This window comes from Nerophis lumbriciformis, linkage group LG11, assembly GCF_033978685.3.
Source record: "Nerophis lumbriciformis linkage group LG11, RoL_Nlum_v2.1, whole genome shotgun sequence".
NCBI lineage: Eukaryota > Metazoa > Chordata > Actinopteri > Syngnathiformes > Syngnathidae > Nerophis > Nerophis lumbriciformis.
In genome coordinates this window covers 20,845,543-20,863,616 of record NC_084558.2, presented here as the reverse complement: position 1 = coordinate 20,863,616, position 18,074 = coordinate 20,845,543, and the positions used below count along the sequence as shown (strand labels likewise).

The 18,074-nt window shown below is 39.3% G+C and overlaps 1 protein-coding gene across 1 annotated transcript in view; it reads right to left on the bottom strand.

Annotated features, from left to right (window-relative positions):
* Positions 1 to 18,074, bottom strand: part of rbfox3a (RNA binding fox-1 homolog 3a) — a 1,142,209-nt gene that overhangs the window by 780,117 nt on the left and 344,018 nt on the right. Inside the window, exon 3 of the mRNA XM_061967072.1 lies at positions 5,476 to 5,516. Within this exon, the coding sequence (XP_061823056.1) occupies positions 5,476 to 5,497 (22 nt within the window). The 5' untranslated portion in view covers positions 5,498 to 5,516. The remainder of the gene's footprint in view (positions 1 to 5,475; positions 5,517 to 18,074) is intronic.

Genomic DNA, 18,074 nt, shown 5'->3' with positions numbered 1-18,074 from the left:
TACAATGTGACAATTACACGTAAGGCACGGACATAAAACATACATAAGACACTAGACACAAGGTACGGTCAGTGCTGTCGCAGCAGAGCATGCGCCATCTTCATTGTGTTGCATGTTCACAGTGCTTCCCAAAGTAATTGTCAGTTATGTTCAAAATGAGGTCTTTCACTCCACCCTTCTGAAATATTGTCCCAAAAGACTACATTTCAACTACAGTATGCGTCGATGCGGGCTCGAACCACGGTGGCCATTATTGATCATAACGAAAACAACAAGAGAAGGCGTGAACTGACTACAACGAGTGCAGGTGACTACACAAAATAACAAAAGACTAGCTGATTAAAAAAGTATATAATTTATTAATAACATATTTTACCTCCTGTTGGGAATGTCATCAGTAACCCATATGTTTTATTTTTGAATGACCTGTTGGATTAGGATTTCACCTGCAGTTGATGCTTTTCATTGCGATAGTGAATGTGTCAGATTTGCTATCCCTCTGTTATGCCTATGTATAGTTGCAGGTCTCCCAAGACACAGCCTCGTCAGTAAGAAGAAGACGGATGAATGCAATTCCCCGACAGTTTATTGAAAGATGACGGAAAGATTCAGAGCTGAACTGATGGAGCAGATGAAACTGCGACGTTTGGTCTCACAGTTCAACACAAAGACCACTCATCTTGTGTGGAAGTCTTCTGACTGTCAACATCTCTCCTATGCCAGAAGCCAGCAAAGAGGATGCAGTAGAAGCACACATATCAAGGTTCAAAGGCTCATCAAAGGGACAGTTGAGTCTTATATAGGGATGGGAATTGAAAACCTTGTTCAAAACCGGTTCCCAGTGTATCAGTTCCTTGGAATTGCTTGCCAGTTTGTCTAGGGATTCTCTTAACGCAACATGCTTAATGACGTCAGCAACATGGCGGTGCCCGAGCGGAAGAAGTGCACCAAAGTTTGCCGACATTTTACTAAAAAAAACAGCAACCGTGCTACTTTTAACTGTTCCAAGATTGGTATTTAATCCAGGGGCACATATGAGCAATATGCTGAAACATTTGAGCACACAGCATGCAATGAATGTCGCGTTTTTGAACCGTGTCGATCTCATCCCTGGCAGCAGTCGTCTGACGTAAATACAACAAAGGGGGGTAGCGTCCCGGAAGAGTTAGTGCTGCGAGGGGTTCTGGGTATTTGTTCTGTTGTGTTTATGTTGTGTTGCGGTGCGGATGTTCTCCTGAAATGTGTTTGTCATTCTTGTTTGGTGTGGGTTCACAGTGTGTCGCATATTTGTAACAGTGTTAAAGTTGTTTATACGGCCACCCTCAGTGTGACCTGTATGGCTGTTGACCAAGTATGCCCTGCATTCACTTGTGTGTGTGAAAAGCCGTAGGTATTATGTGATTGGGCCGGCACGCAAAGGCAGTGCCTTTAAGGTTTATTGGCGCGCTCGTATTTTCCGCACTATAAGGCGCACCGGATTATTAGCCGCACCTTCAATGAATTACATATTTCATAACTTTGTCCACCAATAAGCCGCCCCGGATTATAAGCCGCGCCTACGCTGCGCTAAAGGGAATGTCAAAAAAACAGTCAGATAGTTCAGTCAAACTTTAATAATATATTGAAAACCAGCGTTCTAACAACTCTGTCCCAAAATGTACGCAAATGTGCAATCACAAACATAGTAAAATTCAAAATGGTGTAGAGCAATAGCAACATAATGTTGCTCGAACGTTAATGTCACAACACACAAAATAAACATAGCGCTCACCTTCTGAAGTTATTCTTCATTCGTAAATCCTTCGAATTCTTCGTCTTCGGTGTCCGAATTGAAAAGTTGCGCAAGCGTGGTATCCAAAATGGCCGGTTCCGTCTCGTCGAAGTCATCGGAGTCAGTGTCGCTGTTGTTTTGTGAATCCTGCCTTCCGGAAAGCTCGGACCACAGTTGTGACCGAAATATCTGCCCAGGCATTTACGATCCACTGGCAAATGTTGGCGTATGTCGTCCGGCGCTGTCTGCCCGTCTTAGTGAAGGTGTGTTCGCCTTCGGAGCTGTGTGAAAAAAGCCACCCGGCCTCTTCGCGTAAACTTCCCTTAACCACTCGCTCATCTTTTCTTCATCCATCCATCCCTTCGAGTTAGCTTTTATGATGACGCCGGCTGGAAAGGTCTCTTTTGGCAAGGTCTTCCTTTTGAATATCACCATGGGTGGAAGTTAGCATGGCAAGCTAGAACCACAGTGAAGGATGACTTCTCATTCCCTGTGGTGCGAATATTCACCGTACGTGCTCCCGTTCCACAGTGCGGTTCACAGGAATATCAGTTGCTGTGAAATACGGTAGTAATCCGTGTGCGGATGGAGAGATTGCGTCTTTTTATGAACCGGATCCTTTTCGCTTAGTAGGAGCCATTTTGTGGTCTTTACAGATGTAAACAGGAAATGAAACGTACGGTGATATCCGCGCGTTTTTTCTTCTTCTTCCGGGGGCGGGCGGTAGCTTACAGTAGAAGAAGAAGCGCTTCCTGTTCTATGGGGGCGGGTGCTTACCTTGGCGGTTGCTTGCGTAGAAGAAGAAGCGCTTCCTGTTCTACCGGGAAAAAAGATGGCGGCTGTTTACCGAAGTTGCGAGATCGAAACTTTATGAAAATGAATCGTAATAAAGCGCACCGGGTTATAAGGCGCACTGTTAGCTTTTGAGAAAATTTGTGGTTTTTAGGTGCGCCTTATAGTGCGGAAAATACGGTACTTCTCCCTACGTCCGTGTACCACTCCGTACAGGGGTGTTTTAAAAAGTCATACATTTTACTTTTTGAAACTGATACCGATAATTTCCGATATTTCATTTTAAAGCATTTATCGGCCGATAATATCGGCAGCCCAATATTATCGAATATCTCTAATATTAACTCATTACATGCAAAGGGACATATGTCAACCCTCTATTTAATAAAACTTTGATGATCGTGGATTCAAGTTAAAAAAAAAAAATAAAAATAAAAATTCTGAGATTTTCTAATTAACGTTTTCATAAGCTGTAAGCAATAAACATCATTGTTATGTCAAAAGAAGGTTCAAAATATTTCATGTTGCATGCCATGAGCCCATGTCATTATATTAGTTCCACCTTATAAATCTCAACGGTCTATTGCGCAGTATATTTTCTAGGTAGATGTCAAAGTTTCTTAAATTTTTAAAAAGTTACATTCTTGTGTAATTTAGACATTCAATTCCACAGATTTTTTTTTTTTATCAAGGACAAGTGGTAGAAGATAGATGGATGGATATTTTCAAAAGTTTTTTTCCTATGCTATGTGCTTCATGAGACCTCACTGTTGGCTTTGTAAGATTGTGGCTCTAAAACTAAACAAAATTGATGGTAATCCATCGTATTGTTATCTTTTTTTTCCAAATAATAATCGATAAGAGAACTGATAAAGAACCACGTCGTTAAGCAGAAACGAAAGTGGAATCAGAACCGGAAAAATCTTATCAATCCTAGTCTAATGTGTACATTTTTTCAATCAAAGCCAAGTCAAAATGTGGACTTTATTCATTTTTACATTTTACAAGAAGTGCATACACACTCCCTCATAAGTGGTTATAGTGATGTGTATCATATGTATATGAGGTGTGTATAGTTATTATAGTTCACTTTTTTCTTCTATCACTTCTATCCTCCCAATTAACATGTACATTATTTGAAAGGCAAATACTTTTTTGAGTTCAGCAACATCCTTTTATAATTGTATAGCTGCATGCTCGGTAGTTTAAGAAGCTGATTAAAACAAATTCAATTGATGTGTTTTAGTGTCTGCTGGGGTTTTTCCATTGTATATTATTGACAAATCTCCTATGTGAAAACATATTCTTGAAGTATGCATTTTTTTGGGTCTTGAACACATAAGTTCAGCCTCTCTTGGCCGATAAAATAAAGTGGGTTTCGTTGTAGATGCATTTTGGACTGTGTCTAAAATGCCCATAAAACGTGGTAGATGTCTCCTGCATGTTTGAAAACAAAGCAAACGCCACAGTTTGGGAGCATGGTAAAATGAATGTGCAGTAAATGATCGAGTGTCTCAATGGTCTTCATTTAAATAAGGCAGTCTGCACGACTTTTGATTTGTACACGCAGTGTTAGTAGATTACATACAACAGGCCCAATAATAGTAGACACAATTTGATGGATTGCACATGCTGTTTAGCGTGTAGTATTTGGATCTTAGTAAATCAGGCCCCAAGTATTAAAAGTGCTAAGTAAGTCTATGAATTAACATTATGCAACATAATTATATGCTTTTCAACATGAGTTAAATGGCTAAAATGCTAACAGTTGAGTTGGTAGCACCTAAAAGGATTACTAAGTAGGCCGTTCTATAGTGATTTTAAATAATGTCATTTAAATATTTTGACCTTATAAAGAGGAGTGCGCCGAAAATGCTAACAGTTTTGTATAAACTACTCACACTTAGAAAAAGTATAAAAGTACTAGTACAGAATGTGAAAAATACATTTTACCACAAAATCACATTGACCAACAATTTAAGTGCTTTTCAGGTAAAGGCATGTGATTTTCTTTTTTTTGTTTATGTCGAAAAAAGTTATTTAAAGGAAACCATGTATTTTTCAGTCAATATACCTTAATAATAAGTTCATCTTGAAAGTACTATTCTTTCTTTTAAAAAGAACTACTATGTGCAGGTAAATACAAAAATGAATTCCTCTCAGTAAACAAGACCTAATGTGAAGGACTCAGTGGTAAATGTCACAGTCTAAGATTTTTCAGTGGTGTGATGCTGAGTAACTCTGTGCACTGTGTACATTTCCACAGATCTAAGCAAGTTTTGATTGATCTTTCCTGCATCCGATTAGATTGGTATTGATGGGCCGTGAGGACAGATGGCCACATGCACCTTCAGCCAGGGTCTCGCTTCAGAACCTCAAATCTAATAGAAATAATAATAATGCATTTTTTATGATCAAACTGCATGGGCATTTGTGTGCGAGTCGTTGCAGGTAACAGACGAGAACACATTTCATCCAGTCAAGGCAGGAACGGAAGTGAAATTCTTACAGATAGAGGTGGATGGATAGATGAATAAGTAGATAAAGAGAAATAGATAGCGGGAGCGTGTGCAACAGCATGGCCGAGGTAGAGAGAATTAAAGAGTCTTTTTTGTGGCGTTTAATATCCATTCATTGGCTGGAGTGCTGACACAGTCAGAGCGCTGCGCTCAGGATTTATAGCCACTCCTAGTGGGCATGCCCAGAACTGAAGCACTGCAGTCAGCACATTCTCACTCGGCGCATACACACACTTAAAAAGACAGCTGACTGCACACACACATACTCATCCACCTGGGCATCTGTGTTGTGGATGTCAAGATACATCTATTAGTAAAGCCACCAGAGGTGGGCTGTGATCTTGGATGTTGTATGCAAAGAAGCAGACGCACAGTACAATCATGCATACTAACCTGCCAAATTGGCGGTCTCCATGTACAGCGATGGAAGCCGTCTTTATGAAAGAGAAGAAACACATGAAAAATCATGTTAATCAAAGTTTAACCAATTCTACAAACCCCGTTTCCATATGAGTTGGGAAATTGTGTTAGATGTAAATATAAACGGAATACAATGATTTGCAAATCCTTTTCAACCCATATTCAATTGAATGCACAACAAAGACAACATATTTGATGTTCAAACTCATAAACTTTATTTTTTTATCGCAAATAATGATTAACTTAGAATTTCATGGCTGCGACACGTGCCAAAGTAGTTGGGAAAGGGCATGTTCACCACTGTGTTACATGGCCTTTCCTTTTAACAACACTCAGTAAACGTTTGGGAACTGAGGAGACACATTTTTGAAGCTTCTCAGGTGGAATTCTTTCCCATTCTTGCTTGATGTACAACTTAAGTTGTTCAACAGTCCGGGGGTCTCCGTTGTGGTATTTTAGGCTTCATAATGCGCCACCCATTTTCAATGGGAGACTGGTCTGGACTACAGGCAGGCCAGTCTAGTACCCGCACTCTTTTACTATGAAGCTACATTGATGTAACACGTGGCTTGGCATTGTCTTGCTGAAATAAGCAGGGGCGTCCATGATAACGTTGCTTGGATGGCAACATATGTTGCTCCAAAACCTGTATGTACCTTTCAGCATCAATGGCGCCTTCACAGATGTGCAAGTTACCCATGTCTTGGGCACTAATGCACCCCCATACTATCACAGGCTTTTCAACTTTGCGCCTATAACAATCCGGATGGTTGTTTTCCTCCTTGATCCGGAGGACACGATGTCCACAGTTTACAAAAACAATTTGAAATGTGGACTCGTCAGACCTCAGAACACTTTTCCACTTTGTAAGTCCATCTTAGATGAGCTCAGGCCCAGCGAAGCCGACGGCGTTTCTGGGTGTTGTTGATAAACGGTTTTCGCCTTGCATAGGAGAGTTTTAACTTGCACTTACAGATGTAGCGACCAACAGTAGTTACTGACAGTGGGTTTATGAAGTGTTCCTGAGCCCATCTGGTGATATCCTTTACACACTGATGTCACTTGTTGATGCAGTACAGCCTGAGGGATCGAAGGTCATGGGCTTAGCTGCTTACGTGCAGTGATTTCTCCAGATTCTCTGAACCCTTTGATGATATTACCGACCGTAAATGGTGAAATCCCTAAATTCCTTGCAATAGCTGGTTGAGAAAGGTTTTTCTTAAACTGTTTAACAATTTGCTCACACATTTGTTGACAAAGTGGTGACCCTCGCCCCATCCTTGTTTGTGAATGACTGAGCATTTCATGGAATCTACTTGGGATGTTCCAAATAAGTGTTTGATGAGCATTCCTCAACTTTATCAGTATTTATTGTCACCTTTCCCAACTTCTTTGTCACGAGTTGCTGGCATCAAATTCTAAAGTTAATGATTATTTGCAAAAAAAAAAAAGTTTATCAATTTGAACATCAAATATGTTGTCTTTGTAGCATATTCAACTGAATATGGGTTGACAATGATTTGCAAATCATTGTATTCTGTTTATATTTACATCTAACACAATTTCCCAACTCATATGGAAACAGGGTTTGTATATCATTATATCCATTAATTTACTGATAATTCTTACAACATCCACATGTATCAACAGATTCTAAACATTCCATTGTCCAAACCAGGGGTGTCAAACTCGTTTTCATTTAGGGCAAGTTGCCAGAATTTTACCGTGTACCGCGGTTGGTAGAGTGGCCGTGCCAGCAACCTGAGGGTTCCTGGTTCGATCCCCACCTTTTACCAACCAAGTCACGTCCATTATGTCCTTGAGCAAGACACTTCACCCTTGCTCCTGATGGTTAGGGCCTTGCATGACAGCTCCCGCCATCAGTGTGTGAATGTGTGTGTGAATGGGTGAATGTGGAAATAGTGTCAAAGCGCTTTGAGTATCTTGAAGGTGGAAAAGCGCTATACAAGTATAACCCATTTACCATTCAATTTACAATGTTTGGTTTTTTTTTTACAGCAAATTACTGTAAATTGAAAAACAATACCACTGTTTTTATGATAAAATTCTGGCGAGTGAGCTGACAGTTTTTTTTTTTACTGTAAAATCACATTTTTACAGTGTACAATTTATTTTTGTGTTTGGAATGTATGATAATATCATATATGTTTCATTATTCGAAAATATTAAAGTTGAAAAGATATGCAATTGCATGCGGTAAACATTTTTCTTTCTGTCAAAAAGGACATTTCCTACGGAGCCCCTAAAGGGACATGGAGGGAAAAAAATGTTTTGCAAGATCTCGCAAAAGTGTTTTTTCCTACGTCAGTGAACCGGAAGTAAAACAGACACAGCGATGGTGAACGGGAAGTGAAACAGACAAAACGATGGAGGAGGCTACTCTTCATCCGTGGGAGAAGTTTATTGATTTCTATTTTAGTATTGGCCTAACCTATAAAGACATCAAATCGTATTATGGTCCCACAACAGAGCACAGATGATGGGTAGGCTCCCGCATGCTCCCGCTCCTCCATCGCTGTGTCTTTTTCACTTCCGGTTCACCATCGCTGTGTCTGTTTTACTTCCGGTTCACTGACATAGGAAAAAAACCTTTTGCGAGATCTCGCAAAACATCCATGTCCCTTTAGGGCAGTGGTCCTTAACCTGGGTTCGATCGAACTTTAGGGGTTCGGTGAATCGGGCGGAGGGGTTCGGCGGAGGTCAAGACACACCCGGACTCATCGTGTAAATAAAAACTTCTCCCTATCTGCGTAATACGGATACGGCAACATCAGAAGTCAGACTGATTTGCAGGTGTGTAATTTGTTGTGAGTTTATGCACTGTGTTGGTTTTGTTCTTTGAACAAGGTGATGTTCATGCACACTTCATTTTGTGCACCAGTAATAAAACATGGTAACACTTTAGTATGGGGAACATATTCACCATTAATTAGTTGCTTATTAACATGCAAATTAGTAACATATTGGCTCTTAACTAGTCATTATTGAGTACTTATTAATGCCTTATTCGGCATGGCTTTATTATAAGCCTAACCCTCTAACCCTGGCCCTAACCCTCTAACCCTAACCCTAACCAAATAACTCTAAATTAAGTCTTTGTTACTTAGAATATGTTCCCCTAGTGTCCAAAAAACTCTAAATTAAGTCTTTGTTACTTAAAATATGTTCCCCATACTAAAGTGTTACCAAAAACATATAACTTTGTCTTGAATTTGATAAAAAACAACATTTTATTTTTCACTAAAGAAGGGTTCGGTGAATGCGCATATGAAACTGGTGGGGTTCGGTACCTCCAACAAGGTTAAGAACCATTGCTTTAGGGGCTCTGTACATTTCCAGTCCTGTTAATTATGTGGGGGGGGGGGGGGGGGGGGGCAGATCTGGCCCCTGAGCTTTGAGTCTGACACATACAGTATGTTATAAACATTCAGTTCTTCCAAAACATTTAATCAAGGAGTCCCCAAACTTTTTGATTTGGGGGCCGCATTGGGTTAAAACAATTTGGCCTAGGGCCGGGCTGTGTATATATATATATATATATATATATATATATATATATATATATATATATATATATATATATATATATGTCATTTAAACAGGTTAAACATTACCAACAACAGTAAATAGCAGTGTAAATGGGTAGATCAAAAGCTTAACAGTTACTAGCGCCAGCTTCTTAGCATGTAGCATTCTCTTCTTCTGTTGTATTTCTACCACTTAGCTAAACAAACTAAAATGACCACAATTGCCCCCTAGTGTATGAGAGGCACACTGCGTATGGTCATCTAAAATAGTGACCTTTGTGTATGTCTCTGATGATCCTAATAACTGCTTCTTCCTACTCCTTTTCGAACACACAAATTGTGTTGCGTCATGTTGTATGCATGCATGTTCGAAATAAACTCAAACTCAACTCAACTCAACAGTTCAAACTACAAGTGTTCACAAAGTACACAGAACAAGAATTATGATGAACATCCTAAACCCTTTATTTTTATTGAGACAAAGATTATTTATGTTTTTAATATTGTTTGCCTACTATGGTATATTATTTATTTATCATTTATTTGTTCACTGTTCTGTTACAGAGAACAAGGAAATTGGATAAAATTGCTATGGTATAAAATGGGTAGGATTAAATAAGCTCTGCTTCTTCCTACTCCTTTTCGGACGTGCTGTAATGAAACAACTGGAATTGTGTGATGTGTTACATTGTATCGTATGCATGTTCGGAATAAACTGAAACTGAACTGAACAAAACAAGTCAAATTTTCCCATATTTCTCAACCTTTTTAAACTATTGCAGCATCAAAACAATGTTTACATCTTAAACTTTTCGAAGCTACTACTGGAGTGATGGTCTTTTGTAGTTTTAGAGAGAGCTGGAGATTACATGAGTCAATGCTTGATGCAGACTGGAATGCATACAGTTTATTGCTACTGAGAGATATTCTTTAATCAAGGAGCTATGAATAAAAGATGAAACGATTATCCACAAAACATTTATAAGATAAGATCTGACTACGTAAATGTCAGGGAAACCCAACTACATCCGCTGAGCTTCATTGGAGTTACATCTGTGGCCTACCAAAGTCATTTTTTACAGTTCATGTACAGTCCGACAAACAGGTTTTACAGTGTGAAAGTATTCTTCATGAAGGAAAATAGATGAAAAGTGTGGGGTGGGGGAATAAAAACAAAAGAAAGGCAAACAGCAGCTTTTGCTTTGTCTTTGTTCATCTGGTTCACAGAGGAAGAAGAGCAGGGAGTGATTCTGGCTGCTATAGCATTGGGCTAATTAGTTTAGTGGGATGGCAAGGCGAAGGCCTATTCTGATTAAAAATGTATATGGTGAGTACAAGATGGTGGTAATTGTGTGTGTGAACATTTCTTAAATGGCTGACATTAATCTAACGTGCATGTGCGAGTGTGTCTGAGCCAGAGAAGCGGAGAGAGAAAGTGAATGGTTTTAAGCCAAAAGCTTTAAATGTTAATGAATATGTGAATGTGCGACCATAAACAGTATACATGTACAATTTGCGCTCAGAATTCCACTCTCCGTTATACACATGGCGGGCATCAATGCCATATTAGTTTTGGGCCCAAAAAACAGTATTGCATACTTGCCAACCTTGAGACCTCCGATTTCGGGAGGTGGGGGGAGAGGGTGGGGGTGGGCGTGGTCGGGGTGGGACAGGGGCGTGGTTGGGGGCGTGGCTAAAAGGGGAGGAGTATATTTACAGCTAGAATTCACCAAGTCAAGTATTTCATATATATATATATATATATATATATATATATATATATTTATACATATATACATACATATATATATATATATATATATATATATATATATATATATATATATATATAATAAATACTTGAATTTCAGTGTTCATTTATTTACACATATACACACACATAACACTCATCTACTCATTGTTGAGTTAAGGGTTGAATTGTCCATCCTTGTTCTATTCTCTGTCACTATTTTTCGAACCACGCTGAACACCCTCTCTGAGCATTGATGTGTGGCACGCACAAAAGTGCTTTCATCAAATGCACTAGATGGCAGTATTGTCCTGTTTAAGAGTGTCACAACATTGCTGTTTACGGCAGACGAACTGCTTTACGGTATACAAAAAAGTGACTGCTGTTGTTGTGTGTTGTTGCCACGCTGGGAGGACGTTAATGAAACTGCCTAACAATAAACCCACATAAGAAACCGAGAACTCGCCCTCCATCATTCTATAGTTATAACGTGATTGGGCAGGTACGCTTTTTTATATTGTGGAGGACCTGAGTCCGCCTGAATTTCGGGAGATTTTCGGGAGAAAATTTGTCCCGGGAGGTTTTCGGGAGAGGCGCTGAATTTCGGGAGTCTCCCGGAAAATCCGGGAGGGTTGGCAAGTATGCAGTATTGTAATGAAAAATGTACTCTGACTGTAGATCAGGGGTGTCAAACTAATTTCAGATCGGGGGCCACATGGAGAAAAACTCCCAAGTGGGCCGGACTTTTAAAATCACGGCACAATAACTTAAAAATAAAGACAACGTCAGATTTTTTTCTTTTATAAAAATAGAACAAGCCCATTCTGAAAATGTACAAATAATAATGTTGTTGCTTTTTTACACATACATGTTGCGGTTAATAGTATTCTATCTTTATTTGTTGTTATTTATACTTTTTGAATAAAGTATGTGATAATGTTTTATTAATAAACTCATTGGTGTTCATTTTCAATATATCAAGATAAAAAAAATATATCAAAATCAAATTACAGGATGTTATTTATTTAGTTTGATCATTTTCCTTCACTGGTGTACTAACTGGTTTATTTTGTAAAAATTTAGCATCATCTACAAAGAATTGCTATTGTGACATCCAGTGGACACATTTAGAACAGCTGTTTCTTTCATTCAAAAATTTCAGGTGAATTTTTATACTCAACAAACTCATCTCGCGGGCCGGATAAAACCTGTTGGCGGGCCTGATCTGGCCCGCGGGTCGTACGCTTGACACCCCTGCTGTAGATCATAGCATATTTGTCGTTCGACATTCACTCTTCCACATATTTAAAGATGTATTTTTTCCTACTCTATATTCCACATCTGCAGTCCCCTCCAAGGTTTCTCATTGTTATCCCATTGGGTTGAGTTTTTGTTTTGCCCTGATGTGGGATCTGAGCCGAGGATGTCGTTGTGGCTTGTGCAGTCCTTTGAGACACTCGTGATATTGTCATGTCTGTGATCATGTTTTGTTTAGTTATGTTTTGCTTAGTTTTTGGACACTTTTTAGTTTCTGGTTTCACTCCCTTGCTTTGTCACCATAGCAACCATTAGTTTCACCTGGTTCACATCCTCATGTCACGCACTTGTCTCATGTTTTCACATTTTGAGTCAAGCACCTGCTTTCACTGATCATGTCACTGCTATTTAAGCCAGTCTGTTTCTGTTGTTTGTCCTGGTGACATTATCATATCTATCTATCCTTTCTACCTCTGCTACCGGTCATGCCAAGCCATTGTTTCATGCACGTTTTTCATGCCACAGAAAGTGTTTTTGTTTATTGTTCATAGTTAATTGCCTTTGTGCTAGTCTTTTGGTTTCATTAGTCAAGTTTGTTCTCCGCCATTGTGCGCGCCTTTTTTTTGCTTCTTTTTTTTGTAGTTATAGTGTTAAAATAAAATATGTACTCATCACCAATTATTATTTATTTACTTATTTTATTGTGATTACTTATGGGGTATATTGTGAATAAATTGAGAACAGGAAGTGAACAAAAGTTTTAGCAACTGTTATGTAAAAGAAAAGGGGTAGGATTAAATAAGCTCTGCTTCTTCCTACTCCTTTTCGAACATGTTGAAAAGAGAAACTGGAGATTGTGATGTATCATGTTGTATGCTTGCATGTTCGAAATAAACTCAAACTCAAACTCAAACTCAAACACTCACGCCTTGCCCGCGCCAACTTTCCTTTGCATTCCGGGAAAACAAACTCCAAGGTCCACGTATTGACAGATATAGGGCTATATACGTAAATATTGATTGATTGATTGATTATAAATTCAGCAGAGGTTGCTGTTTCACTGAAATTCACTCAGTTTCCAGAATTTTGTATTGGAGAATTTTGGATAAGAACCTTTCACCCTCTCAACCTGTACACTAGAGAGGGGTCTTCTAGCATGAAAAGAACCAATGGCAACAAAGGAATTGCTCAAAAACAATCACATTCAAAGTGGAATGTCAACAACATTTTGTCTAGAGAGATGGAACTCGGACTTGCCAACCAACAGCCTCAAAACCTTCTGGTTTTGGAGAGTACTACGCCTCGTTTTGCTTGGGGATTAAATACTTTTTTTCACCAAATCAACAAAAAAAAATTATTTATAACTTTAGTGTTGTTTTATGGCTTGTCTGTTGATATTCTGTTTTTTTCTATACACTACTCACACAACGTGTGAGTCATTTGGCTCTTGGGTGTGTCATGACGGGGGGGTCGCAGCTTACTGCAAGGTTTGTTCTCCCGGGAAGCAATCGGACTATTCCGGACAAGGCGTGAAGGTAGGAACATATTTAATTATTCAACTAACACTCAACGAAGTACAAAAAAACAGAAAACAACCCGAAGGCAAGCGTGCCTATCGCACACGCAAGCTAAGGCAAAAAACTTAGGACATGAAACATGAAACTATAGACATGAAAACAACTAACCAAACTATGGCATGGAGCAATTAGCATAACTGTGGAATCAAACATGGAACTAAGCAAACAAGGGAGCGCAAACAGGAACTAAAAGAGTCCACAACTAACAAAAAATAACAAAAACATAATCCAGACCACAGATCATGACAGGGTGACATTTCCCAATGAGCCTGAAATGCACTATAACCTTTACTCATGTACTATAACTTGACATTCTTGAATAATTCAAATGCACATGCCTAACTGTGTAATGTTTTAATACTTTTTGCACAACTTTCCAACAAGGAGCTGAAAGGTGACACGTTTTCAGTACCTATGTTGAAACCACTTTGTGATACACTAAACTCGGTGGCCTTGCTGATGTAATTTGTTGATCAATTGTTAGACGTCAATGTGAACAGCAAAATGAAGAAGTTTAAATACCAATTCAAATTGAATCCATCTTTGTGACTTTTCCCATTCAGCTCCTTCTTAGAGAAAAGCAAGTTGTGCAAAAAGTACTGAAACATTGAACCGTTCGACATGGGCATTCAAATGTTAAGCACATTTTAAATGAAGTTCACCTTAATTTAAGTTAACTCAGGTTTTGAGAATAGTGTAGTGTAGTGTCGAGAAGAAGTGCACACAAAGTCTGACACCCTTTTCAACATTTATTGCTCCAGTCCTTCACTCAAATATGTCTGTGTGCAAGATAAACAGTGATTGACTAGTTCCTACACAGAGACAATGTTGCCAGGTGTCAGGGGAGATGTTATGCCTCAAGCACCCGCCGCTGCTCAGTCTGCGATGCGCTCACTCAGAAATCAACGCACCTAATACTGATGAGGACGCCGCTCACTATTTAGACCAGCGCGTCCTGCGTTCCAGTACCAGAACGTAGCTACCTGTATTGTACAGTAAGCCCACACGTCTATAGCTCCCTTTTCCATGTGCCTACTCCGCAGCTACTCTCTATTTCTTGGATTCGAGCTGTGTGTCTCGTCTCCCCGGACTTCCCCTCGACTTCTTGCTGCCTCCCCGGATCTCGACCTTTCGCCTGCCCAAGGACATTGACGCCTCTGTCCAGCCCTCGATCTCTCGCATGCCCACAGACTTCAGGGCCTGCCTTGCCCTCTCGGGACTTCCGCATTCTTCACAACACGCACTTTCAACACCTGCCGGTAACACTCTCAAGTTAATTGCAGCACATAGTCGCAAAACCACATATTTTGGTTAGTTGCCCACTTCATACTCTTGTATTAATAGACAAGGCTAAGCGACGTCCCTGTCTCAGTGCCGTCTCCTTCTCCACTGTACCATCACAGGAGAAACACTTGTATGAAAACAAGTTGCTTATAATAGGTGGGTAATAAGCTAATTTGGCAACACTGGATTAGTCCGGTCCTCAAGATAAATGCTGTACAATATTAACTACATTATTTCACACTAATATATACATACACATACGGGTAACCAATGTAGTCGTCTGTAGTACATGCTATTGTAATTTTTTTCAAACAACATTTCTTATCTAAAAGTCATTTATTTTTTTTGAAAATAATTTTACAAGTTAACATTGTGGTGTTTTTGGGAGGACCAAGAACTAAATGGATTTCAATTAATTTCAATGGGCACGGCTGCTTTGAAGTATTTTGAGTTCCGAGCTGGGTTGTGGAACGCAATGTGCTCGTAAGTTGAAGTACCACGGTGCAAAATAAATTTCAAAACACACTGGCTAAATCCAGCATTTACATCAGCTGTGATAGTGTCGGCAATCTGTAAGAGCCTCATCCATCATCTGTGTAATTAAAAGCCATTTCACACCTGTTGTCGTCACAGCAGCTTTTTAATGAATAGTAGGAAGAAAAATAACAAGATTAGGACCGTACCTCCGGAAAAAAATTAAACCATCATTTCTTCTGAGTGACCACATGGAATTATGTCCAACATCACTGAACAACTGGAGGAGCATGATTGGGTTAAGTGTGTAAATGAATGTGTGTGTGTGTGTGTGTGTGTGTGTGTGTATGTAAGAACTGTGTGACTCGTCTAGGGTCTGCCCAACAGGTGACTGGGCCTGATTCCTTTAAGCATCTAGTAATTTGACCCATGCTTAATCAAATCAACTGTAATACCTCCAATCAAATTACACCACCTGCCTGTGTTTCCCATCACACTGAGGCAGGATTAAAGGGATAGAGGAGGAGGAGACTAAGTTCCTGATCTACTAAACAGCATGTTCAAACTATGAAATTATAATAATTGTACTATTAGTTGGCGTGTGGCGTGTGATCTACTAAGACTGTGTGCACAATTGATAACTGGTTCAGACCGCCTTATTTAAATTAGGTTTTTACGTGTACTGGCTGTGACCATGGAAATACTATATTTCATATTCATGCCATTATGCTCTCCGACCTGTGCGCAATGTTGTTGAACTAGCACACATCTATAATATGCATCACCTTTTCTGCAATGTAGAATTGCAATCAACAGAAATTCGCTCGGCAGGGAGGCTGCAGACAATCGCAACAGCACCGCATACATGTCTGGAATGATCTAGAAAGAAAATGCATGTTCTAATTGTTTGATTGATTGATTAATTGAGACTTTTATTAATAGGTTGCACAGTGAAGTACATATTCCGTACAATTGACCACTAAATGGTAACACCCGAATAAGTTTTTCAACTTGTTTAAGTCGGGTTCCACTTAAATTGATTCATGATACAGATATATACTATCATATATACTATCATCATAATACAGTCATCACACAAGATAATCATCAGGGTGTATACGTTGGATTATTTACATTATTTACAATTCGGGGTGTGGAGGGGGGGGGGGGGGGGGTAGGTTTGGTTGTTATCATCAGTCATCAACAATTGAGAACAGAGAAATGGATATTGAAACAGTGTAGGTCTGACTTGGTAGGATATGTACAGCAAGTAGTGGACATAGAGAGAGAGAGAGATAGATCAGAAGGCATAAGAAAAGTATCTACATTTGATTGTTTACATTTGATTATTAACAATCTGGGGAGGGTGTTAGTTCAGGGTTGAAGTTGCCTGGAGGTGTACTTTTATTGTGGATTTGAAGGAGGATAGAGATGCCCTTTCTTTTATACCTGTTGGTAGCGCATTCCACATTGATGTGGCATAGAAAGAGAATAAGTTAAGACCTTTGTTAGATCGGAATCTGGGTTTAACGTGGTTAGTGGAGCTCCCCCTGGTGTTGTGGTTATGGCGGTCATTTACGTTAAGGAAGTAGTTTGACATGTACTTCGGTATCAGGGAGGTGTAGCGGATTTTATAGACTAGGCTCAGTGCAAGTTGTTTTACTCTGTCCTCCACCCTGAGCCAGCCCACTTTGGAGAAGTGGGTAGGAGTGAAGTGTGATCTGGGGTGGAAGTCTAGAAGTAATCTGAGTAGCTTGTTCTGGGATGTTTGGAGTTTATATTTGAGGGTTTTGGAGGTGCTAGGGTACCAGGAGGTGCATGCGTAATCGAAAAAGGGTTGAACAAGAGTCCCCCCTAGAATCCTCATGGTGCTTTTGTTGACCAGACAGGAGATTCTATAGAAAAATCTCGTTCATTGGTTGACCTTTTTGATTACCTTGGTTGCCATTTTATCACAGGAAAGATTAGATAAGATACGTTTTATCATAGGATATAGCTCATTATGACCTTTTCTAATAATTAAACAAAACGGCATTATAAAAATAAAAATAAAAAACGCATCAAAAGAATATGTTTTAATCTGCCCCTTAAGTCATCCAGCAGCTATATAATTATAAAATTATATTGCTGAATAGACAATAATTCTAATTTTTTTTTTATTTCTGACAGTCCAAATATGTTGACACACACGTAGGATAGAGGATTCTTTCGCCTTCCTCTGACTTTTGCGGCGCAATCGCCTCCTTTCTCACGGGCGTGTATGTAACTCCATCAGTTTTCACACACTTTTCAGACGTAGTAAATATGCAAAATGGCGCCCACTTGATGGATCACACTGCATCGCCTCCAACCAGTATTGTGGGCGTTCTGATGATCAGCAAATATTCTGCATATTAATGAAGACAGACATGGTAAATGGATTGTGTTTCTCATTGTGCACTTTTTTGGGGAATTTCATTTACAATCCCTAAGACAAGGACACATGTATTTTATGCATTGTTATTTTTAATATATGACAAGTATGAGGTGGCTAACAATGCAGCCAATAGTAGTCATATATTGTGCCCATAAAGACCTCTACCAAAACATCCAAAAAACACCAACAATACTCCATTTACATGTCGTAACCTGTAACTAAGTATTAGTGATAATGTTATTATATGTGCGAATGTTGAGGACCTA